The sequence below is a fragment of the Schistocerca americana genome, chromosome X (assembly GCF_021461395.2).
Source record: "Schistocerca americana isolate TAMUIC-IGC-003095 chromosome X, iqSchAmer2.1, whole genome shotgun sequence".
In the NCBI taxonomy this organism is placed as follows: domain Eukaryota; kingdom Metazoa; phylum Arthropoda; class Insecta; order Orthoptera; family Acrididae; genus Schistocerca; species Schistocerca americana.
This window is the reverse complement of record NC_060130.1, coordinates 237060055-237087845: the sequence shown is the minus strand read 5'-3', so window position 1 is coordinate 237087845 and position 27791 is coordinate 237060055. Positions and strand designations below refer to the sequence as shown.

Sequence of the window (27791 nt, the reverse complement as noted above, 5' to 3'; positions counted from 1 at the left end):
ATAGACAAAATACAGCAGACGAAGATTTAAAGGAAAGATGGATTTATAATTACAATGAAATTCAAAGAAAATGCAAAAAAGATCTAATGAATGCATTAATGTGGACGAAAAAACAGTGTGGTAAAACAAAAGAAATTAAATTTAAACGAACACACAAAATTAATGAAAACCTCACAAACAAAGGTTTCAAGTGGAAAAAGATTGATAGGAAAAAAATGAGAGCAAATGAAGAAGTTGATATTATGATTAAAATGATGTGACAAAGGAATGAAATAAAAAAATGACATTTAAATCAATTGATTAAATAAAATGATGATCAAAGTCATTTTGATAAAAATTTAAAAATAATAAAGATTTACTGCCCCAGGCGAGATTCAAACACACAACCTCCTGCCTGTGAGGCTACTATCTTGTCCATTACACCTCACAACCATGGGTGGTCAGGCAGTGTGAGAGTGATCTTTTGGTGTGGAAGGGTTTACAGCTGCCAAAATGCAGATACTGTAGGCGGTTAGTGGATTTAATATAGACAGAGGTGTGGATGGAACCGCAAGGTGGACGTCAATGTCCAGAAAGTTGGCACTTCTGGTTGAGAAAGACCAGAGGAAGCAGATAGGAGAGAAGTTGTTGAGGTTGGAAAGGAATGAGAATAGGGTGTCTTGGCCCTCAAGCTAGATCTTGAAGATATCGTCAATGACCCCTCACCAGACAAGGGGTTTGGGGAGGCTAGGAAAATTTCCTTTAGATAGCCCACACCAAGGTTAACTTGTAGTTTGCCAGGCAAGTGCCCATCGTTGTGCCATGGATTTGTTAATATATCTTCCCCTCAAAGTAGTTGTGTGTCATGAAGTAGTTGGTATATTCTCAATGGCATCCTGCACACCTAGCTTCTACATGCTCCCCAAAATCCATAAATCCAACAATCCTTGATGCCCCACTGTGGCTGGTTATTGTGCTTCTACCAACAGATTTCCCCTCTTGTTGGCCAACACCTCCAATTAATTGTGTGAAACCTAGTCTCTCACAAAAGATACTAACCACCTCCTTCACTGACTGTTCATCACCCCTACCTCTTTATCTCCTGGACCCCTATCCATCACAGTTAATGCCACCTCCCAATCCACCAACATCTCTCATGCCCATGCCTTGCTGTAATCAAACACTACCTCTCTTAACATCTTTCAGACTCAAAACCCATACTCCTCACCAACACTACTACTTCTCCTTTGAGAGGAAGATGTATGAACAAATCCACATAATGGCTATGGGTACACACACGGTGGGCTATCTAGAGGAACCCTTCCTACCCTCCCAAAATCCCAAACCCCTTACCTGGTGAGTGTTCACTGTTGAAATCTTCATGATCTGAACTCAGAGCAAAGATGCCCTATCCTCAATCCGCTTCAGCCTCAATAATTTCTCACTTATCTGCTTCACCCAGTCCTCCTCAACCCAATGTGCAACCTTCCTGAGCATTGACCACCTCCTCTCTGATGGCTTCATCTACACTTATGTCTGTTATTAAACCCATTATCCACAAACAGCACCTGATTTTGACAGTTGTCTTGCCTTTCACACCAAAAGATCCCTCCCATACAGTCTGACCACACGTAGATCTGTAGTGACAAGCACTCCCTTGCCAGTATGCTGGCATTCTTATAAGGGCCTTCACAAACAGGCACCACCCCCCAAACTTTGTATGTAAACACATTTTCCATGCCCTATCGTCACATACCCCTAACCCCTCCCCCACCATCCACAAGAATCAGTTACAAGGGAGCTGCCCCCTCTTCACCCAGTGTCACCCTGGACAGGAACAAATGAACCATATCCTTCACCAGGGCTTTGATTATCTATCATCGTTCCCTGAAATGAGGGACATCTTCCTCTAGAGCCTTCACACCCCTACTCAAGTGGTGTTCCATCGCCCACCCAACCTACACAACATCCTAGTCCACCTCTACGCCATGCCAACTTCTAACCCCTTGCCATAGGAATTGTATCACTGTTGAAGACACAGTGCAAGGCCTGCCCAATCCATCCACCCCGCACTTCCTATCCCAGTCCAGCCTAGTCACAGGCTTATCTCCTATAACTATCCTAGCACCAAGTTCTGTTAACACACTGTCCGCATACTCTCCACCCAACAGTTTCTCCTTCCCACGTCCTGTCACTATCTCTCAATTAAATGTCTCTTCACTTTCATCGGGCGTTGTTCCCCACCAGCTCTGAGACCTGTGCATCACATGCCTAGTCTGTGCACTTGCCACCCCTCCCTCTCGCATTCCTAGCCAGAAAACTGGCTGCCTTCCTCTGAGCCACTAGCTACCCACCTCCCACCTCAAGTCCCCCTTCCTGTGTCCCACCTCCCTCCCCCCCCTCCCTCTACTCACCCCACCTGCGACAATCACCACCTAACCCTGGGCCACCTGCCGAACTGCAATGCATTGTGCGTCCACCCATCGCTACAAAGGGGCACAGAGGTGTGGGCTCTCTCTCTCTCTCTCTCTCTCTCTCTCTCTCTCTCTCTCTCTCTCTATCTCTCTGTGTGTGTGTGTGTGTGCGCGCGCGCGCGCGCGTTTTACACTTTAACCTGACGAAGGCTTTATTACAAAAGCTAGCAAGTTTTCTATGTTTTTATGTGCACCTGTCAATGACTCAAAGGTTGTGCTTTTGCGTAAACATTTTGTATACAACCACGCATGCAGATAATCTCAAGGTTAATGCCAGATATTCATTGTATTTCAAACATTTCATAATTGTGCAATGAATATCTGTAAAGATATACCATTAAATGGGGTGAAGTTGACCCCTGGGGTAAAGTTGACTGCAAAGTTCAAAAAACGTATGATGTTTAAAAACTGCACATTGGTGATGAAAATTCTTTTATTTTAGTTATTACATTCACTGTCAAAAGTTCTTAATTTGTGGTAATGGCGAACATGTACAGTATTCTGAACCTGTATCAGAATGCTAATCTTTTCAGGAGGACTGGTTTTTTTTTCTCTCTAAGTTTTTTAATGAGTTTTTATCTGTGTGACAGGCATAAAACAACCCAAGCAACTAAGTCATGTGTCATGCACTGATCCTTCATAATGGTAACTAGATCAATAGTAAACTTTATTATATTTACTTATTTATGTACACACAAATAAAACTTTGTAAATTCTTGGTGGAACTGGGGTGAAGCTGAACGTATTCTCTCCAGCAGTTACTTTATGAAAAACATCTGTGAATGTGGCAACACTGTGACCTAATGAACACAGCAACAAAGTGAAAGTGGATGCAGCAACAATTGTTTATTAACAGTATAGTGGTGGAGTGAGGAAGTCACAGTTGCAAGTGTCTGTTTGTTAACTTAGGAATTTGTCACGTAGATCGGTTTGTTATAATGTACAGTTGAGATTGTTAAGGGTAGTCACTGTGAAAATGCCACGTAAGTACACTCGTGAGTGAATTTAAGAAATATAGCCTGGGTGTTTTAGAACTGTCTCACAGAAATTTTAAATGGAAAAATAAGCATTAACAAGGCTACCTAAGTATCTAAAATTCCCAAAGGAACACTGACAAAAAGGATTCATGGTTGTTATGGTAAAGCACTAGGTGATCAGCCAGTTTTTAGGGCTAAAGAAGAAGAATGTGTGTTTCTCTGGAATTTCACAAATCAAAATTGTGATCACATTTTTTAGTCCTTAAATTTTCTTGGCATGTTCCACTGGAATTAGTATTAAAATTTAAATATTATACCAGAATCATTTTCTGTCATTCATAAAGCTCCAGAACAAATAAAGTTACCCTAGAGTCAGGAATAATTGACAATTACCACATAACAGATAATCAGTAACTTCACCCCCAAGGTGGAGTGAAGTTGGCTGACTTTTTTTCCATCTGTTACAGCAAAAGATAATAAACACCAAACATTTTATCAATACAGCTCAATACCCATGCTCTGAAAGAAAAACCAGTACATTAATTTTACTTGTTTCAGAAATATTTGACGTCCAAAATTTGTCAACTTCACTCCATGTGACAGTACCGAAATTCTTTCATGCTAAACTTGTAGTAGATGAAAAGTTTTCTCCCAATCACGGAATGACCCCATTGTGGTAGGTGTCGGTGTTTACTTTTGACTGTCCCTCATGCCTTGTTTTTATAATCACAGTGGCATCAAAAAATTTCACTGCTTTATTTAAGTTTATAACAAATTTTCCCAAGACTAAAAAGAAGGTGTTCTCCATGTTTAGAAGATTGTACCTCCATTTATTGCTTGAGAACACAAAAATAATATTGCCTACCCACTTTCCAACCTCACAATCAACAACAATAAAGCAAAGGTCTTTATTTGATCCCTAATAGCAATACTGAAGGGCTTATCTTTCTATCTATGACGACATGATGATATAATTCACAGCAGTGTTTGTATAAATATCCACACCACACACAATCACCTTAATAATTGAAAATTCAGTACATAATGCTTTAAATTTCAGATTTAGTTTTTCTCAGTCACTGTATTTTCACCCTGTAACATATACACCGTCTGATCAAAAGTATCTGGACACCTCTTTCTGATGTAGAATTGACCAATAAATATCAGGAGTCAGACCAACCAGTATAAGAGGAGGTGGGAAGTATTGTGTTGTCAGTAGAGAAGCAGTAACACCAGAATGAGTCAGTCATGAGAGCTCAGTGACTTCAAATGTGGACTATTCACGGGCTGTCACCTGAGTAACAAATCCATCTGGTACATTTCAACCCTTATAAAGCTGCCCAAGTTGACTTTTGGTCCCTGGGAGAAGTTAGATCACTGATTTCCCTTCAGACCCCAGTGATCAACATTGCTACCGATCTTTGGTTTTACCTCTTGAGGAAGAATGAGCCACCATAATTTCACAGACACCCAGGCAACTTCTATCAAAGGTCAAGCCGTCATCAACATGAAGGGTGGACAAACCTCATATTGATGTCCACTAATAGATGTTCTGATACTTTTGACCAGATAGTGTACAGTAGAGGAACTACTGATTTGTAACATTCAATACCTTCAGTCAATCTGCTCTAAAAGATTTTTTAACATCCTACTGGTGAAATGACAGGTGTTTTAGCAATGCATGCTCACTTCGCTAGCACAACAGTCCTAATTTATTCGCATCTCAGTATTTTGCACACCTAATTTCTTCTAGCTGTCTCTCAGTTTCAATTCAGAATAGAAATAATCTCAACTTATCAACATACGATCATCCAGCTGTTACAAGGGTGGTTATAATTAAACTTTTGCTACCTGAGCCAGTGTATGTGGAAAACTATTTACTTTACGTGTACCCAACTTTATAGGAATGACGTTCAGACTGTGCGCTGCAGTATTTGCATTGTTAGTAGTGTTAGTGTCATGACTTGCCATTAGGTGTCAGTACTGGTACAGTGACACAGGGCGGACACACAAGCATCAGTGTGCATTACAGCTGCAGTCAGTCAACATGGATCTGGACAAGGGCAGCAGGGCTTTACTCATAAAGCTGTTTCATCAAAGGAATAGCAATAGTGCTGCTGCTCTTCACAATCATTGATACAGTAAGGGAATAATGAGCAGTCTTCTCACTGCACCAGAGTTGAAAGAATATGATTCCAAAGTCTGAATTAACTGGCAATTTGGGAATTACTACTGGGAGAGTCCAATGGCCAATTGTGCCACAAATTGTTGAAGAAGTTACTGTTGACATGGCTGAGGATGCTGGATGAAATGTGCAATCTTCAAGCAGTGTCACGACAGCTGAACATTCCATCATCCACCCACCTGTACAAACGTCCAGGCTGTCGTGGATGTAGATGATCATTACACTGACCAACATCTGTGTAGCTGGAATGCAAACTTGGAATGTAATTAACAAATGTTACCCTCTCACATGGAAAATACAATTTGTTTCTTTCTACAGTTCATTTGTTATTTCTCTTCCTTATGTCCTTACACGTGTTTCCACTGTTTCATTGTTCTACAATCACTCATTTTTCATGGGGCCCTCTCAAGTAGTGAAAGTTAATTATAACTGCCCAGTATATTTACTGAGATGCTGTTAATATTCTGCTCTGGGAGCCTCTAGCCTGTGCTGAACTCTAAGTGGCTGTTTTACAATTCTGAATTGTTTGAGCATAATTTATTCTCTGCAATTTTAAGTAACCTGTTTAGACTTGTACCTTTACTGATATTGTAGTAGCTTCAAAGTACAGTATTGCATTTTGGTCCTTGGTCCACAACTTTACCAGTAATAATTCAAAACAGCACTGCCAACTTCTTCAAATTTAGTGCAATGTACATTACCTCTCATTTTACCATATGCATACTATTTCACAAATGTGAGCCTGCACCTAATTTTCAGCTGTCATCCTAATGGCTTGGAAGCATTCATTCAAGTAAGTTACAAATACAAATAACGGTAGTTTTTCCCACAGTTTTTGGGATTGTCCTTTGGCAACCTACACAGACTCAGTACTGTTTTTTAAATTATGCACCTAATGATAGTGTCCTTTTCTATCCATCATGACAGTTCACAGTTTTTATCAGTTCTCTTTCTTCCCATATAAATTTATTCAAACTTCAAATCTTACTTTCAATCTGTGTAAAAAAATCTGTCAAACTGAAGATTATACAAAATTTGATATTTGTTTTACACTTTTAATGAAATCAGATTGTTCTAACAGCATTTATACAATCTGTTTTGACTGTAAGGTTATGTGGTTTCAGCATACTGACCTCAGCTAATTTATGTCTCTTGAGGGCAGTGTGCTCTGCTTCTAAATGCCACCGTCTGCTCTGACCAGTAGTTCATGTGATGATTTTATCAAAGCATCATGTGGCACTGATAACATGACAGTTTAACTCTCTCAACATTTCAGATATCCTTATACATTTTACTCATTATTCTTTAATTTTTAATGTTTACTGAAGAGTCAAACTATCTTCTCTTCTGTTTCCGTACACAATTTACCTTACTTGATTACTAACGTCTTCATAGAGCTCTATTTTCTATTCTACTTTCCCATACAATGTGTGTGTGTGTGTGTGTGTGTGTGTGTGTGTGTGTGTGTAAAAGAAGGGGTAGGAAGGAGGATTGTTATATGATACAGGGAGGTGTGATGTAGAGGGAAAGGGGGTGAAAGACTGATATGAGAATGAAGAAGAAGAGATTTTAGATTGGATTGATGAGGTTAAAGGGACCAAACTACAAGGTTATTGATCCCTTCATTGTAAGTGCCTAAAGACGGGAACAGTCCTCAGAGAGGAAGAACACAGAAGACAAATTCTGATAAACCTGAATGCAAGTAAGAATCAGTAAAATCAAGAGAGAGAAAGAAGTAGAATGTGAGAGCAGGCTGAGAAGGAGTAAGGTGGTGGGCAAGCTGTTCCGCCCAGAAAACAGCTGGTGGCCCCTGGTACATGTTATGTGGTGGGAGATCCATCCTCTGTATGTGACCACTGCTTCCTCACCCTATGTTACCATCAGAAAACAACCAATGTGGGTAAGTTGATAAAATCTCAGGAAAGAGAACAACCACAATGAGACATTAAAACAACAAATATAGAAGACTAAGAAGAATAAAAGAAGTGGGAATGGCAGGAGCTAAGATGGACCACTGAGCAAGGGTGACCATGAGCCCCTTGGGTCAGAGCAGGCAACGAGTCCAAAGTGGCCTACCTCACAGAAAGGAGAGGAAACTGTATTGATGAGTAAAATATAAAAGCAGACCAGATGCTTTGGCATCGTCTGGCAACAAGTTAGCAGTATACAAAGCCAACAGAATGGTGGGTTCCCTGTGAAAAGCATGAAGGTAAGATTCTCACATGGCTGTGGTACCGTTTATTGCTCACAGTTAGTTTGGAGAAACCAGAGCATACTATTCTGTGTTCCAAGTCTCCAACAACTGACAGCATAGAGTCAACCAAAGATCCGGTTCCAGTACCCAATCACCAAAGTTGGCATCTGGGTAGCCAACTGGGATCCCAATGTGACTAGAGGTCCAGATGAAGATGGCTGACTATCCAGCTTTGTCCGGATCACAATGGAGATTCTGGACAGTCACAACCAATGGATGTCGACGGTAGCGCTGGTTGATAGCCTGAAGACTACTCGGAGAGTCACTGCCGATTATAAACATCTTGCTGGTTAAGAACATCTTGCTGGTGCCAGGTGAACATGACTAAGGGCTTGATTGATAGCCACCAATTCAGCAGTCAGCACACAACACACTACATCTGTTTCGCAGGGAGTGTAGTTCACTGCCCATGCATATGTGTAGGCAAAACCAGTTCATCCGTTTACCATTGAGCCATCAGTGTATAGCACTTCCGAACTCGGAAAAGCACCAAGGATGGCCAGGAACAGGCAGCAAAAAACCATGATATTAATAGTCTTCCAGTCCAAGGGCTAGGTTGACACAGATCTGAGGATGGGGTACACACCATTCAGAGATAGTGTATGCGAACTACTATTGTGACTCCAGCCCTGGGCCTATGCTGTGCGAGGTGGAAACCGCGACCAGGAAAAAGAATATGGCAGTTCAGATGCCTAGGGGGGGCAGCAAATGTATAACACGCAGGCTATTCACAGGGCTAGTCCAAACGGCACCTGTCATACATCAGACCCCACAATGGTGTATCGGGTCCAGCATCCGCAACACTGAAGGCGATTGTGAGCCATATGCCACACTCCCATAATCAAGGCAGGACAGGATCAGAGCTTTGTAAAGCTGCAGATCTGGCACCCCAGCTAGTGTTACTGAGGCAGTGAAGAAGTATTAAGGTGAGTATTAAGGTGTGGCCAGCACTTTTGCTTATGTTGGCAAAGATGGGGAGGCCACGCAAAGAGTGATTAAACTCCACCATACTGAGTTATTAATAGTCGCGGTGGAGGTTTGGTTGTGGATCAACAGTGCAAAGGTGACAGAAGTGCATCACATGTGTCTTGGCGGCTGAAAACCAAAAGCCATGGATGAGAGCCCAACGGGCACACACAATGCAGGACCCTGTGGCACACCATCCCCTTGTACATTGGGGCGGGGGGAGGGGGATGGGGGGAGGGGGTTGGAGAGAGGACTGTGGGAAACCTCAACTTGAACCCAAGAAGTCCAGTGTGATAAGTTTCAGATAAAAACCAGGAGTGGGCCCCGGAGACCCTACTCGTGTACGGTTTGCTGATGCCATGTAATGTCGTAAGCCTCTTGTAAGTCAAAGGAGAAAGAACGTGTTGTAAGCAGGCAAAAACAAACCCAAATTGTCAGCTGTAAAACAGCCTTTGTGAAAAATGCCCTGGGATGGAGTCAAAAGGACCTGTGAGTCAAGGTACCAACACAGCTGTGGGCTCACCTTAAGTTCGAGCAACTTGCACAGAACATTAGTGAGACTTGGGTGATTTCGATGCCCACACAGGCTTGTCTGCCCTAGTTTCAGGTACAGAGGAAGAACAGAAAGCTCTACAACTTGTGGCACCTTCAACCACTGGCTGGTATCTGGTTGCAGATTAGCAGAACCCTGAGTGTGGAGTACCCTGAGGGACCTCTTATGAGGGGGTGAGGAGTCAACGCTTCCAAAGGAGTAGGAAGTAGAACAAGAGTCCCCAACCACCAGGGGAGCAGGTGTAGTCAAGAGGTCCCAAGGACCCAATGTAGGATGTACAAAGAGTGAGGGTACTGCTGCCAGAGAGGATGATGTCATAGCTGTAGCATAGGTCATTGTCATGCATGCAGAATGCAAACTATCACGTTTCTTCTTGGCCTCTTGAACCTGTCATTGGTCTGTAAAACAAGGTCGTGGTGGAAGACAATACCATATATCGTACTGAGAATGTTATTGGGGTGTGGGGGGAGGGAGAGGGATGGATGATAGTAACAGGAATGTCATCCAGCTTCTCACAGGTCAGCAGCACTTATGACTAGGGTATGGAGGCCATTTTAATCAGAACTGAAAGATTGCTGGGGCCATGTGGTCACTAGTGGAAGAAAGCTTAATTCGTTTCATATGCATGTCATCTGCCATGGTGTCACCCACTTTGAGTGCCACCCATTCTCATGAATGGCCTCTAATGATCTCATCATCAATGGAATGTTGAACTTAAATCTTCATCTTCTTAATGACCACAAAGATGTCGGAAACCAGAGGGAGACGGAGAGGGAGGGGGGAACTATACAAGATTAGTATATTCCCAATACCATCCCTCCAGGTCCTTGGTGAATACAGACATGAAAGGAACAAACACAAATAGTTGCATTCCTCTTTATACAATACGCACTTATTTTTTATCTCCACTCTTCTCAAAGTCCTGTATCGCCCCCCCCCCTCCCCCGCCCCCTCCAGTCCCCATCCAACAACATAACTTGCCTGTATTATACTGCACCTACGGTTGTCATCTCCACACTTGTGCAAATGATCTGTTGCCTCCCTCCCTCCCACTTTCCTACTTCTCTTCCTTTCTCTGACAGCCCAACAACCTCTTATTAAGTTGACATTTGAAACATCACATAACGAAAGAAAGAAAACACAAACATCAGCAAAATAAATACAGCAATGTAAGTGCAATATGATATTTAAATGAATGCGATGTATGAGAGATATGTACCACTTAAAATAAGAAACAGGCAGGAAAAGCAGTTCAAATAGTGGTAATTCATGTGGAAATTCATGCAAATGTAAGCTAGAAACAAATGAGGGTATGTAATTAGTAAATTAATTCCATTTCAGTACTTTATTAAAAATATTCTTTATGAGTTTTTGAAACCCTCATGTTGGAAAACATGCATTTTCCAAATTGCTGATGATGTTTTAACTAAATAAAATTGATGGTACAGTGTCAAAAAAACTAGTTTGGAAGAGGCTGTATAAATGAACAATATTATAAATATATTACTGAAAGAACCTCAACACTCTAGTGTGTATTTAGAAAAATGCTTAATGAAATCATGCAAATGTTATCAATGCCTAAGAAAAGGCATTTTCACAAATTCTATAGGGACTGCAAGCAAGCAAGCAATAATTAGTTAATCATGGTGTTCATCAAACTGTATCATCTTACATGACAATATATCAATTTTAAAATATTAACACTTAGAAGTTACCAACAAATTAAACAGATATATCCACATTTGCTTACAGAAAGTGAACTTTACCTCCCAGCGCTTGAAGCGAACACAAGGATGGAAGCTGACATCGTCAAACAGGCGAGGGTTCATAAATGACAGAGTCAGATCGGGCATCCCACTCAATTTTATGCAGCAGTCAATCTGGAACAAACAATAGGAGGGAAACAGCAAATTAGTTTACATAATTGACAACACAAAATGTTAATACTGAAAGAAAGAATTATAAAATGATCACAATGTGAATAACTGAATAATATTAGGACAAACACTATCTTTTATATTTGAGCCCTTACACATATTATTAGAACAGATGTGTTGCAATGCAATTGAATTAAAAAAACTCACACGGAAAGTGTGTCATTCTGATCACAGGTTTTGATAAAATTTTGCACAAATTATGTTTACTTGAAAGAAAGATATCAGCATTATTCCTGGGAATACATACAGATCAGAATTTTGCATCAATGGAGCATTTCATTAAATATGTCTCTCCCCCTCCCCTTAGGTGAACAACTGTTCATTCTGCAGTTACAGTGCTGCTGTGTGTGGTGCAGGTGGAGGGTGTTGTGAATATGTTTGGTATATGGTTCTATGTTAACAAACTAAAAACTAGTCAGAGAATTAGTAGGCAGTATGCTGCTTGGTATATTATTTTTGTATATAAGCTTATTTAAGCTTTGTTGCCTTCATCAGTACATCTGCAAACAATCACATTTATTTATATTTTGCATACTATACAATTTATAAAGGTTTTTGACATTGGATGTTTTACTTGAAGGAGACGGACATATGTCAACTTCGAGTAAACTATTACTGCTGCCTGTAGTTGTTGGAAGTAATAGTTTTTCAGTAATATTTTGAAGTGGTTTATGATTTGATACTGTACATATATTATAAAACATTTCTTACTATTTTGACAGTCGTAGAAATTAAAGTTCGAAAGCTGGTTGTTTACTCAAAGATATTTATGTTGTTGCAGGTCATGCATCTATGGAAATGTTATTCATGTGTTTGTGACCTCTACTGTTTTTGTCATCCATTATCCCTACATAAAATATTGATAATTTTTTAAAAACTGTTTGCTTGAAATCCATTTATTTATTTAGTTTATTGTGTGGATAATCCTTTGTGTGTATGTATAGTTCAAATTCCTCCAAATTATTCATTACTGGAACTTTTGGGATTTTGTGCACGATTTGTAGTGTGTTTTCAATGTTGTCAACTTCATGTTTTTCATTTTTAAGGTGAGTAAAGGAATTTGATTGGTTGTTATTTGTTTCTCTCATGTGTTCTCTGAATCTGACAATGAAATGTCTTCCACTCTGTCCTATATAAAATTTTGTACAGTTGTTGCAGTTAATTTTGTAAATTTCAGCATTTAAGTGTTTTGTGAGTACAGCTTTAGTTTTGTGCTAATATTATTTGCTGTTATGTAGGCTAATATCATGTTTGTATATTTTATGAGGATGTTTATTTTATCAGATAATTTTCTCATATCGTTTGTTGGTATGCAGATGATGTATAGTTTCTCTCAGTGTGATTTTATGATTTATGGGGTCTTTTTTTTTTACCTTTTTTGTATAGCTGTAGAACCATATTAGGGTTATAACTGTCCTTGTATGTGAAGTATTGAAGTGTAATTATTTCTCTATGTATGGCCTCCTGTTGCAGTAGCAGGTTTAGGATTCTGTTAATCATGGGACGAAATGACGCATATTTGTGAATTTTTGGATTTGAAGATGTATGGTTAATTATTCCATCTGTAGTAGTTGGTTTCCTGTAGATTTATATAGGGATAACAGATAACAAAAACACCAGAGATTACAAGCACATCAGTAACAGTTCGATAGATGCATGATCCGCAACAATATAAACATCTTTGAGTGAACAACAAGCTATCAAACTTGAATTTCTATGACTGTCATAATAATAAAAAATGTATTATAATATACACGCACCAAAAAAAGTTCTGCATCACCTCTGTTCCGAGAATTCCGGAACCTGTACAGAAAACTGGAAGAGAGATCAACACAAACATCATTTCCGCCTTTTTTATTGCTCATGAAAACCACACATTGCAAGTTGTACTACCATACAGTGAGACCTTCAGAGGCGGTGGTCAAGATTGCTGTACACACCAGTACATCTAATGCTCAGTAGCATGTCCTCTTGCACTGATGCATGCCTGTATTCGTCGTGGCATACTATCCACAAGTTCACCAAGGCACTGTTGGTCCAGATCGTCCCACCCCTCAATGGCAATTTGGCGTAGATCCCTCAGAGTGGTTGGTGGGTGATATCATCCATAAACAGCCCCTTTCAATCTATCCCAGGCATGTTCGATAGGGTTCACATCTGGAGAACATGCTGGCCACTCTAGTTGTGCGATGTCGGTATCCTGAAGGAAGTCATTCACAAGATGTGCACGATGGGGGCGCGAATTGCCGTCCATGAAGATGAATGCCTGACCAATATGCTGCTGATATGGTTGCACTATAGGTTGGAGGACGACATTCATGTATTGTACAGCCGTTACGGTGCCTTCCGTGACCACCAGCGGTGTACGTCAGCCCCACATAATGCCACCCCAAAACAGCAGGGAACCTCCATCTTGCTGCACTCGCTGGACAGTGTGTCTAAGGCATTCAGCCTGGCCAGGTTGCCTCCAAACACGTCTCCGACGATTGTCTCGTGAAAGGCATATGCAACACCCATTGGTGAAGAGAACTAATGCCAATCCTGAGTGGTCCATTTGGTATGTTGTTGAGTCCATCTGTACTGCGCTGCATGGTGTCGTGGTTGCAAAGATGGACCTTGCCATGGAAGTCGGGAGTGAAGTTGCGCACCATAGAGCCTATTGCGCACAGTTTGAGTCATAACACAACATCCTGTGGCCGCACGAAAAGCATTATTCAACAAGGTGGCATTGTTGTCAGGGTTCCTCCGAGCCATAATCTGTAAGTAATGGTCATCCACTGCAGCAGTAGTAGCCCTTGGGCGGCCTGAGCGAGGCATGTCGTTGACAGTTCCCGTCTCTCTGTATCTCCTCCATGTCCAAACAACATCGCTTTGGTTCACTCCAAGATGCCTGGGTACTTCCCTTGTTAAGAGCTCTTCCTGTCACAAAGTAACAATGCGGAAACGATCGAACCGCGGTATTGACTGTCTAGGCATGGCTGAACTACAGACAACACGAGCCATGTACCTCCTTCCTGGAGAAATGATTGGAACTGATGGGCTGTCGGACCCCCTCCTTCTAATAGGCGCTGCTCATGCATGGTTGTTCACATCTTTGGGCGGGTTTAGTGGCATCTCCGAACAGTCAACGGGACTGTGTCTGTGATACAATATCCACAGTCAACATCTATCTTCAGGGTGATGCAAAATTCTTTTGATGTGTGTACATGCTGCATCAAACCATGAACAACTTTAAAACAATACTGAAAAAAATTTTACATCCAAAAAGTATGGACAGCAGTAATAGTTTATTCAAAGTTGAGATATGTCTGTCTACAATGTCAGGATGTCAGTACAACATCAAATGCAACAAACCTTTATAAATTATATAGTATGTAAAATATAAATAAATTTGATTATTTGCAAATGTAGTGATGAAGGCAATAAAGCCAAAGTAAGCTTATATGCAAAAATAAAATACTGAGTAGCATACTGTGTACTAATTCTCTGCATAACGTCTTACTGTGACTTAACATATGCTGCAGGTCCCACAATAAAGGAACTAATAACTATTTTATTCTTATCGCATATTTCATGTACATACCGTATTTACTTGAATCTAAGCCGCACTCGAATCTAAGCCGCACCTGAAAAATGAGACTCGAAATCAAGGAAAAAAATTTTCCCGGATCTAAGCCGCACCTGAAATTTGAGACTCGAAATTCAAGGGGAGAGAAAAGTTTTAGGCCACACCTCCAAATCGAAAAAAAGTTGGTCTATTGTAATATGAGAGACAATTTAGGTAGGATAAATGACGATACAGCTACAGTAGTTTGGTTCGAGTCGTAAGCTTAGCAGTTAAGCTTTACCAGGTAGCCATTACTATGCGTCAAGCGTGCTCCATCTGGTTTGAATCGATTGCTTATTTTTCTTTGATCTGATAAGTGCCGTTCTCTTTGTTATAGGTGTTTACGTCACTCTAGGCTGAAAATGCATTATTGTACTGTGTCATGCATTGTTTGTCGCATTCTGATAATAAGTGTTTACGACCTGTCGCCGCTCTTGGCATGGCTTGCTTTGTGCGCGTTACCGCCGCTTACAATAAAAAAAAAGAGAGGAATTGTCTCATTAGCGAAACAATGGCAAGAGACTGCTATTTGTTGTTACACTGCTGCTTTCTTTTATAATGATGAACAAGAACCAAATAATAGACTGCGTATGATAGATGTTTTGAACGAGAGTTTAGCTAAAATTTTTCTCCTTTTAAAAATCTTTGCAAACGCCTCTTTTGTACATTACATTCTGCACAGAAATTAGAGTCATCTTAGATTTTAAAATCTAGTCAATCACCGTGCATCATTTCTGATTGTATCACTATTAGCCACAAGAATAATATGAATATAAACATGACATGATATGTATATTCTTCCACATTTGCTGCTGTCTCACACTAGTTTCGTAGGTTATTAGGCAGACAGGATTTAAATGAGATAGCAGCAAACACGAAAGAATACATGGCAAAATGTTTATATTCGTATTATTCTTATGTTGAAGAGAATACTGCATGTGATTCGCAATTCATAAAAGTTCCTATTACCAACCATCTCTTCTCACAGGTAGGAAAAAGTTCAGAACGTAGATTTGGCCATATTGACAAACATCCCAAATAGTCTTGCCAGTCGGACTTTCGTAGTACATTGAAATGCTGTTACATTCGAAGATGAACAACACTGAATTTGTATTTACTTCGTTGGATAATGTATGAAAATACAGTGGTTGAAACTCGGGGAGGAGTAAAAAGCTCGTCTTACACCTTTTTTTTTTAAATTTATTTACTGTCGCAGAGGTTTTGGCGCCAGTATTTATCTTTGTGCCAGCAAAGCATGCCTGTGTAGCGCTACATATATTCGACGGCAGAAGTTAGTTGTGGTGGCACCTACCAACATTTTTCAGAACTTCCGCTTACTTTGCACTCTATTCTAAGCCGCAGGCGGTTTTTTGGATTACAAAAACCGGAAAAAAAAGTGCGGCTTAGATTCGAGTAAACACGGTACTCTTGGGATACACAGGGTTAGGCATGCTGTGGGCAAGATAACAGTTGAACAGCATGGGATGTCAGGGATATTGCTCCACAGCCACATTCTACACTGATCTCCTTCCATTGGAAGCACAGCCAGATTCAAAAGGGTTGAATGATTCTCAAAACTTGTTTTAACAGATCAGGCAATGCTGCCATGCAATTATACCCAGTCCGCTGAATCTTTGCACTTAAGATGTGTGTTTCAATTTGTCTGCATAACAGTGTAACAAGTGAAGAAAGAGATGTACACAGTGTTAGGCGTGGGTCACAAACCAGTCACAACACAGTAATCATTGCCAGTTGGAACAGTGAATTTCCTGCATTTCTGGCTTTGTTTTAAGTGAACATAAACTATGTGCATTGTGTATGGTTTCTATCACATGCCTGCGATGTACTGCACTCTGTTTTGCTGTGATTTAGGAAGTTCTGCCAATTGCGAAATGCCACCAAAAAGCCTTTGTTCACCTAGTAACAATCCTTCACGTCAAGGTGTGCCGCTAAACAGCCAGGCATTAGAGTTATCATGGAGAATTCTTGAGATTCACAAGCAGGATAAAGAAAACAAAGTACTCATGAGCTGCCACCAATTCCTGTTGATATAGTTGTGGAATGAACATGAAAAGCTCTTGCAATTAGTCCAAGAACAGTAGTAAGTGAGGCAGTATTACTGCAAAAGTTGAAACATGCAGACATGAGCTGTGACAATTGCGTGCCATCTGGATCAAATAACATATTTTTACTGACTCCTGTAAAGAAGAAAAAGCAGCCTCACTCTGCCAGTGACTTAGATTATTACCAGACTGATGAAATTCACAGGCATGTTTATGCTTGCTGAAGCAGGGAGGAGTGTCCTACCACAGAAAAGTTATTTTTGTCATTAAGTGAAAGTAAACTTTTCAGGGGTGGGAAAAGTCACTAAAACTTGTGCTGTAAAGTATGGGTTGCAATAAAAAAAAAAAAAATAAAATAAAATAAAAAAAACAACACTAGACTGATGCATAGTCATGTTAGAAAAGGCAAATATTGTTAAGGCTCTAAGCATTTTCCTGCACAAAGTATTGAGCAAAGACATTCATTTGATAATATGGCTACACAAAATGTGGGTTAAAGGCCAGGGGAAACTGTCAGTAAATGCTGGATGGATGGCACTCTAAGCAGTAGAGGTCATCAGCCAACAAGAAGAGGAGCTAGATTAACTGTGGTCTATGCAGACTCTTCCAGTAGTTTTGTACCGGATGTACTTTTAGTTTTTCGGTCCAAAAAGACAGTTGATTACCATGAAGGCATCGGTCATACATGGTTTGTTGAGTGGTTCAGGAACTGTTTAGAACAATTTCCTGCCTACCTCTCAATCCATACTCCAAAAATCACTGGATGGTGCATGGCGGAGGGTACCTAGTATCACTACTAGTCATTTCCTCTTAAGTTCTACTCGTAAACAGAGCAGGGGAAAAATGACTGTCTAAAAGCCTCCACACGAGCCCTAATTTCTCACATCTTATCTTCATGGTCACTACACGAAATGTACGTTGGTGGCATAGAACCACTTTGCAGTCGGCCTCAAATGCCACTTCTCTAAATTTGGGCAGTAGTGCTGTTTGGAAAGAACACTGTCTCACCTCCAGGGATTCCTATTTGTGTTCATGAAGTACCTCCATTATACTTGCATGCTGATTGAACCTATCGGTAACAAATTCAGCAGCTCAACTTTGAATTGATTCGACGTTTTCCTTTAATCCGACCTGGTGGGGATCCCAAAGATCTGAATAGTACTCAAGAATGGGTTGCACTAGTGTTCTATACACAGTCTCCTTTATAAATGAGTTACACTTTTCCAAAATTCTCCCAATAAAATGAAGTCAAGCACTTGCCTTTCCTATTACCAACAACTGTGATGGACAATGCTCCCTAGCATTCAGTAATACTGAACAAAGCCCCAACCATAAATGGTCACAAAGAAGTTATCAGACAGTGGTTACAGGTGTGCCATATTACTACCGATGTATGATGAACCTTCGTTGATATTCACTTCTTAAAGAAAATAAGCCAATCACTCCTACATATGTAGTAGACGAAATCAGTAAGGAGCAGAATCAACCCCATGGTGTTAGCATGAAATGATGTAAAGACGAACAGACGGAACTCTTGTGCTTTGCAAAAATAATAAAAACTGTGGTGCAAGATACACTTAAGAACTATTTAAATAAATATAACCTCCTTTCCAATGACCAGTTTCTGATCAGGAAAAAGGCACTGAACTGGCAAAAGCATATTTCAAAAAACATGTCCTAGAAGCATCAGATAAAGGGAACTCTACAAAAGATAACTTCCTCACTGTAATTAAAGCATTTGACACAGTCGATCAAAAACTACTGTTAAATAACCGAGAGGAACTGGGAATGAGTGGGGTAATAAGGAAGTGGTGCTAGTCATACCTAGGAAATAAAGTACAGTTGAGTGAAATTACACACATATCAAATAGCTCTAAATATATTGTAAAACATACTTCTGACCTTTAAATACATAAATATAGGCATACCACAGGCCAAAGTGCTAGGTCCAGTATTGCTCCTAAATTAGATTAAGGATTTCCCACAAAGTATCAAGCATTGGGAAAGAATACTGTTTGTAGATTGCTAATGTACTGATCACTGACAAATCACCAGAAGCATCAAGAGAGAAAGCTGAAGACACATCGAGCAGAGTATAAAGATGGGCTATAAGCAATAAAGTCACACTTAATATAAAGGAACCAAGCACTGTGAACTTCTACATAAACAAAAACCCAGATTACAATAACTTGGAAGTAAATAATGAATACATACAATGTGTGGAAAGCATAAAATTTCTTGGAATGCATACTGACAGTCAAAGTGGGGAGAGAGTGTAAAAATAATTAGTAATGGAATATGTACAGCATGCTATTCCCTCCAGATTCTTACACCAGTGTGGGATATTCCTTGTATCAGATCAGTGTATTTTACTTATACACTGCATGGCAGAGTACACGTCACATTGTACCATTAATTGGGGTTTCTTCCCACTCCATTCACACACAGTGCATGGAAATAATGATTGTTTAAATGCCTCTGTGTTTTCTGTAATCAATATAATCTTGTCCTTACAATCTCTGTGTGGGCGATTAGAAGGGGGTTTTGGTATATTCCTAGAGTCATCACTTAAAGCCAGTTCTTGAAACTCTTTCTTGGGACAGTTAACATTTGTTTTCAACAGTTTGCCAGTTCAGTTTCTTCAGCATCTCTATGATACTCTCCTATGGGTCGACAAACCTTTGACCGTTTGCACTGCCCTCCACTGTACACCTGCAATATACGTTTGGTACAGATATCCATCTACATCTACATCCCACATGCTTAAGCAGGAGTCCAGAATGGGTTGTATGAGTGATTTTTAAGGAATCTCCATTATAGACTGACTGCATTTTCCCAGTATTCTACGAATAAACTGAATTTTACTGCCTGCATTAACCCACCCGCAATAGAGCCATTTCATTTCATATACCAACAAAGTGTTATATCCAGGTATTTGTAGGAGTGGGCCAATTCCAACTGTGACTCACTGATGCTATAGTCATACGATACTACATTTTTTTCATTTTGTGATGTGCACAATTTTACATTTCTGAACTTTTAGAGCAAGTTGCCAATATTTGCACCATTCTGACATCTTATCAAGATCTGACTGAATATGTAGGCAGATTCTTTCAAGAACTATAGATAACAGTGTGATCTACAGAAACTCTGGGGTTACTGTTAATATTATCTGCAAGGTCATTAATATACAACACGAACAACTAGGGTACCAACACACTTTCCTGAGGCACACCTGAAATTACTTCTACATCTGACGATGACTCACCATCCTCCTTACCAAAAAATCCTCAATCCAGTGACAAATTTCGCTTGATACTCCTTATGATTGAGCTTTTGACAACAAGCATAGATGTGGAACTGGGTCAAACACTGTTTGGAAATCAAGAAATACTGAATCTACCTGACTGCCTCCATCCAAAGCTTCCAGTATGTCATATGAGAGAAGTGTGAGCTGGATTTCGCATTATTGATTTTTTCGGAATCCATGCTGACTGGTATGGAGTAGGTCATCCTGTTTCAGATATCTCATTATGCTTGAACTCAGAATACGTTTGAAGATTCTACAACAAATCGATGTGAAGAATATTGGAGGAACGTTTTGCAGATCACTTCTACTACCTTTGTTGTAAACGAGTGTGACCTGTGCTTTCTTCCAACTACAGAGCATGGTTTTCTGTCTGGGATATCTACAATAGATCATAGTTAGAAGCAGGGCTAACTCAGCCACAAATTCAGTGTACAATATGATACGAATTCCACTGGGTCCTGGAGCTCTGTTAAATTCTAAAGATTTTGGCTGTTTCTCAACACCACTGACACTAAAAGTTATTTTACTCATCTTTTCAGTGGTATGAGGATTAAAATGGAGGAATTAATCTGGGTTTTTCTTTGTAAAGAAACATTCGGAAACAGAGTTAAGCATTTCAGCTTTTGCTTTACTACACTCAGTTTCAATTCCTGTCTCATTCACGAGTGACTAGATACTAACTTTGGTGCTACTAACAACTTTTACACATGACCAGAATTTCTTTGGGTTCTGTGAAAGACCATTTGACAATATTCTGCTATGGTCATCATTGAAGGCTTTACACATTGCCCTCTTGATGGCCAAATGCATTTCATTCAGGATCTCTCTACCTACAGACCTATGCAGTAACATGATTCTTGTAAGGTTTCTTTATAGTCACTGTACAGGTACCATGGAGGGTCCCTCCCACTAGGAACTTTTCTACTGTGTATGTAACTGTCCAGTGCATGGACCATTACTCTTTTAAACTTGGGTCATAGTTCCTTCACATGCCCCTGGTCTGCACCGAAAGTTCAAAGTTCCTCATTTAGATATGACACTACTGATCTTTTATCTGGTGTACCGAGCACAAATATCTTTCTGCTCATTTTAGATGTCCTTTGTACCCTGGTTACCATTGTTGACACAACTGTGTCATGGTCATTGATACAAGTTTCAATGAGACCTCCTCAAAGAGAGCAGGTCTACTTTTTGTCATTAGATCTAATATATTTTCTCATGAGGGGGGTTTCTGAACCATCTGCTCTGGTAATTTTCACAGAAGGCATTTAGTAATGTTTCACAGGATGCCTTGTCATGCCCATCACTAACAAAACTAACTTCCCCAACTGATTGTTGAATGATTAAAGTTTCCATCAATGATTACAGTGTGACTGGGGAACTTGTGTACAAGCGAACCGAGGTTCTCTCTAAAGGTTTTGGTGGGCGATAGAAGGACCCAATTATCATCTTACGCCCACCTCTGATACTGAGTCTTGCCCAAACAATCTCGCATGCAGCTTCAATTTCTGTCTCAGTGGATCTGAGTTTCTTGTCTACTGTGACAAATACACCACCTTTATTTCCCATTACCCTATTCTTTCTATATACACTTAAATTTTACCCAAAACTCTCATGGCTTTCAATGTCAGGTTTCAACCAGCTTTCTGTACATAGTATCATGTGACACAGTCAGCTACTTGCGTAGTGGCTCCTGAAGTGTAGTTTATTTTTTTTGTTTACACACCAAGTTCCATAGGACCAAATTGAGCAGCAAATCTTCAAGGTCAGGGAACGTGTCAGTACATGAAATAACAACATAAAAGCAATAACAGAAAAAAATAAATGTTTATGAACCCAAAAAAAGTCAGTCCATGAGGTTAAGTAAACACAATCAACAATGCAACAAGAATAAGCTAAATTTTTCAAGGAACTCCTCGATAGAATAGAAAGAGTGACCCATGAGGAAACCTTTTAGTTTCAGTTTCAAAGCACGTGGATTACTGCTAAGATTTTTGAATTAGAGTGGTAGCTTACTGAAAATGGATGCAGCAATATACTGCACACCTTTCTGCACAAGACTTAAGGAAGTCCGATCCAAATGCAGGTTTGGTTTCTGCCGAGTATTAACTGACTGAAAGCTGCTTATTCTTGGGAATAAGCTAATATTGTTAACAAGAAATGACAGTAAGGAATATATATATTGAGAGGCCAATGTCAAAATACCCAGACTCATGAACAGGGGTCGACAACAGGTCCGTGAACTTACACCAGTTATTGCCCTAACCGCCCATTTCTGAGTCAAAAATATCCTTTTAGAATGGGAAGAGTTATGCCAAAATATAATACCATACAACATAAGCGAATGAAAATAAGCAAAGTAGACTAATTTTCATGTTGAATGACCACTCACTCCAGATACCGTTCAAATAGTAAAAATGACAGTATTAAGTCTTTGAACAAGATCCTGAATGTGGGCTTTCCGCGACAGCTTACTATCTATCTGAACACCTAGAAATTTGAACTGTTCAGTTTCACTAATCATATGCACATTCTGTGGAATTAAAACATCAGGTTTTGTGTGTTAGGAACTGTAAAAACATAATCTTCCTGTGATTTAGCATTAGTTTATTTTCTACAAGCCATGAACTTACGTCATGAACTGCACTATTTGAAATGGAGCCAATGTTACACACAACATCCTTTACTACCAAGCTAGTGTCATCAGCAAACAGAAATATTTTCGAATTATCCCTAATACTAGAGGGCATATCACTTATATAAATAAGGAACAGGAGTAGCCCCAACACTGATCCCTGGGGCAGCCCCCCCCCCCCCCCCCCCCATCCTCACTTGACTGTACCCCAAACAGACCCCACATCACAGCCATTCTCAACATTGTGAATAATGACATTTTGCTGTCTGTTGCTAAAGTAAGAGGTGAACCAACTGTGAGCTACTCCCCGTATTCCGTAATGGTCCAACTTCTGGAGCAATATTTTATGATCAACACAATCAAATGTCTTAGTTAAATCAAAAAATATGCCAAGTGTTTGAAACCTTTTGTTTAACCCATCCAGTACCTCACAGAGAAAAGAGAATATAGCACTTTCAGTTGTTAAATGACTTCTAAAGCCGAATTGTACATTTGATAGCAAATTGTGTGATATAAAATGATCAATTAACCTTACATACACAGCCTTTTCAATAACTTTTGCAAACACTGATGGCATAGAAATACGTCTAAAATTATCTACATTATCCCTTTCCCCCTTTTTATAGAGCAGCTTTAATACTGACTACTTTAATCGTTCAGGAAACTGACCATTCCTAAAGGAAAAATTACAAATATGGCTAAATACAGGGGAACATGTGCAGCACAGTACTTTAATATTCTGCTAGGCACTCCATCATAACCATGAGAGACCTTAGTCTTCAGTGATTTAATTATTGACTCAATCTTCCCCTTGTCTGTATCACTGACGAGTATTTCAGACATCGATCTCGGAATGGCAATTGCCAAGAAAGTCATATGATTTCCTGTAGAAACTAAATTTTTATTAATTCACCAGCAATGCGCAGAAAATGATTGTTAAATACTGTACATGTATCTGATTTATTAGTAACAGAAATATTTTTACTGCGAACTGACTTTATATCGTCGACCTTGTGCTGCTGACCAGACACTTCCTTCACAACTGAGCATATAGTTTTAATTTTATCCTGTGAATTAGCTACTCTATTTGCATACCACATACTCTTTGCCTTCCTAATAATATTTTGAGCACCTCACAATACTGTTTGTAATGGGCTACTGTAGCTTGATTGTGGCTACTTCTAACATTTTGATATAATTATATAATTCCCGCTTTGTTCTACAAGATATCTTTATCCCACTAGTCAGCCACCCGGACTGCCTATTACTGCTAGTACCCCGTTTAGAACGTTCTAATGGAAAGCAACTCTCAAAGAGCATGAGAAATGTGTTAAGGAAAGCATTATATTTGTCACCTATGTTATCGGCACTATAAACATCCTGCCACCCTTGTTCCTTGACGATGTTTAGAAAACACTCTATTCCGGTTGGATTACATAGTTTGTAATTAAATGTGACATTTGTTCGAGTACTAAACCCTTGTAGTGTTAAAATTTGTGCATCATGGTCTGAAAGACCATTCACCCTTTTACTAATAGAATGCCCAGCCAGTAACGAAGAATTAATAAAAATATTGTCTATGGCAGTGCTATTGTTCCCCTGCACCCTCATTGGAAAAAACACAGTCTGCAGCAGATCATGTGAATTTATGGGATCTATCAACATCCCTTTTATTGCACCACCATACATAAAATTTATATTGAAGTCACCACAAATAGCTAATTTCTGGTACTTCCTACAAAGTGAAACAAGAACCCTGTATAGCTTGAGCAGAAATGCTCTGAAGTCAGAGTTAGGGGACCTATAAACAACAACAATTAGAAGTTTACTTTCATTAATTTCAATTGCCCCTGCAAAATATTCAAATATCTGTTCAGTGCAGTGCCATGATATGTCTATGGAATCAAATGGAATACTGTTTTTTGCTTACATAGCCACTCCCCACCCTGCAAGGAACTCCTTGAAAAACAGCCAGCTAATCTGTATCCTGACAAAGGAAGCCACTGAATTGTCCAATTATTTAAGTGGTACTCTGATATACCAATAATTTCAAAGTCAACATCTACAGAGCAGTTCACTAACTTTACCCCTAATACCTCCTATATTTTGATGAAATATGCTAATTCCTTCTTTACTTTGAAACATTACGTCCTCAGAAGGTGAGCACTTAGTTAGAGGGGCTTCCTTTAAGCAGGTATATCTAAAAAAGGTGCAGCTCTAACACCACCAACTACAGAAATTTTTCCATGAGTGATCCCACCACCATCATCACCCACTACCTATAAGTTTGCCAACCTCCCCTTCCCATACCTATTGAGGTGCAGGCCATGCCTAGTGAATCCTGATCTACTGATAGACCCAACTGGCACCAATGAGATGTGACCCACACCCTCTGCCATCCGCACCCTCCCCAGCCCCATGTTAATTGGCCTACCAGCTGCATTAAGATGAGGCCGATCATGATGCTGAAACAGTTGCACGAAATGTACATTAGTGCCACCAGTTTGAGAAGATATCTTTACCAGGTCACCACCTACATCACATTCCCTGTCCCTATCAAGACTGTTCCCTGCTCCACTCACTATCACTACCTGATCCTCCTTCGTAAAATTCCTACATAGTTCCCCTATGCTGTCAGCCACTTGAGATAACCCTGCACTAGGCTTCACAATGCTGGTGACCTGGTATTCACTCCCCAACACTTCCTGCAACTGCTGGCCCACACCTCTACTGTGCGAACTACCTAACAGCAGAACCTCCTCCTTTCTGTTAAGAGTTTGCAACTAACCTAGGCCTCCTAATTGATGAGGACCGCTGCATGATCCCTACATCTACAGCTACACGAGGCTCCTCTCCACTCACTCTGACAGCTGGTCAAATCTACTGCATATACACAACGTATAACTGTCTGAATACCTCCTCTTCCTAGCTGCCTTCTTGCCAACTGCCATTTCCCATTCTCCATGACCCTTCACCTTCCTCAACGTATCTAGTTCCTCCTTTGTGCATTGTAACTGCACCTGAAGGGCCCAGATATTATGCTCTTGCTCCTCTATCAACTTATTTCTTCTACAGATTCTGCATTCATAGGAGAGGATCTCACTATAATGACCACTGACTTCCCCCCTGCATTCCCCCCCCATGAAAATTGTAGTGTTGGCTGAAGTGCCAACACCGTGTTGCTAAAGGAGGCGGAAATGCACGCTTTAACTCACGCAGACTGGCGTGAGGTCTGGAACAGTTAAGAGAATTAATAGTAGCAAATAAAGTACGTAGTTGATGTAATACTTAACTTTAATCCACAATTCGTGTACATCGCTCTTGTTGATACATCAATATAACTGGTAATGGCGCCTTGCTAGGTCGTAGCAAATGACGTAGCTGAAGGCTATGCTAACTATCGTCTCGGCAAATGAGAGCGTATTTGTCAGTGAACCATTGCTATTAACGTCGGCTGTACAACTGGGGCGAGTGCTAGTAAGTCTCTCTAGACCTGCCGTGTGGTGGCGCTCGGTCTGCAATCACTGACAGTGGCGACACGCGGGTCCGATGTATACTAACGGACCGCGGCCGATTTAAAAGCTACCACCTAGCAAGTGTGGTGTCTGGTGGTGACACCACAAAAATACTTTGAACAAATCTCACATCGTAACCCACTACTCAAAAACCTACAACAAAGCCCACACTCCTCACTCATGGTAAAATTGTACAGTTACTGAAAACAAACTATATGTCTACATTACAAAAGTTGAATTACAGCAGTAGAACTATTTATTATGTTAGTGCACACCTGATCCATTTATGGAGTCCCTACAGTTCTCAACCCTATGGCTACCATCCAGAAAATCGCCGCCCAGCTTATCACAAAACCCTCGGAGTCTCTGGTTCAGTCCTCCCATTCAATCCAGAATCAGGAGGTCACGTTCAGTTCTGGTTAGAATGTTGCAAATAGTGACACTTGTTTAAACTCTGTCCTCACCCTTCTTTGCCAGTCACTGAAATGAGCTAAGTATGACCTCGGAGCCCAGATGACACGCATCGTGTGTTCCAATGTGCGCCACAATCTGCAGTTGGTTGCAGCCTGTTCCCTCAATGGCTGCTGGAATAGCCTCTTCAGTATGTTGAATGAGGCCCCCAGGTGCACACAGTGAGTCCACCTGGTGTTGCTTACTTCCCTTGCTGCCATTTCACTGAGAGGTACCATTACCCACCGTACAATTGAACTGTCAACAGTTAATAGAGCCTTACCCTTCTGCGTTTGCCGCCTCTGCACACAGAACAAAGAAAGTTTCCCCAAAACAGGTGAATTGAATCCTACTGGATCAGTTTCAGTGACAGATAACACCTTGAACTCATTGATTAGGGGGACTGGCATAACACCCTGAATTCGCCCTGGTGCATGTGTACCCTGTATAGGACGCCTGGATCTGTCATTGACAAATCACTTGCAGTCAAGTGGATGAGTAATGACAGATCCTGCACTTCCTGCAGAGGAGATAGGATCCACCAGAAAGGATAGTACTCAAGGTATCACAGGTAAAAAGACTTTTAGGAACTCTTCCAACACAAACATTCACAGCAGCTGCCAATCATTTGACAGTAGTCATGGAGATTTCCAGCTGCTTATGAACATCAACCAACTCATCTGGTGTTCGAGAACAGCAGTCACAATAGGGTCGCATTTTGGTTTGTATGATGTATTACAGGACAGTGAACAAATAACTTTAAATTAAGCCTGCTGATTATCTTTTATATCTATTGGGCCAAAAAAATTACTAATCCCCTATAAGACCTGAAGCAAATACACCAAACGAGATTTCTATTAAAGCAATAGAAAAACCTGTAGTAAAA

General features: G+C 40.3%; 1 protein-coding gene across 1 annotated transcript in view; it reads right to left on the bottom strand.

The window, feature by feature from the left end:
* The window catches only part of LOC124555105 (AP-3 complex subunit mu-1), a 163734-nt gene that overhangs the window by 36571 nt on the left and 99372 nt on the right, over positions 1-27791 (bottom strand). Inside the window, exon 6 of the mRNA XM_047128906.1 lies at positions 11155-11268. Within this exon, the coding sequence (XP_046984862.1) occupies positions 11155-11268 (114 nt within the window). The remainder of the gene's footprint in view (positions 1-11154; positions 11269-27791) is intronic.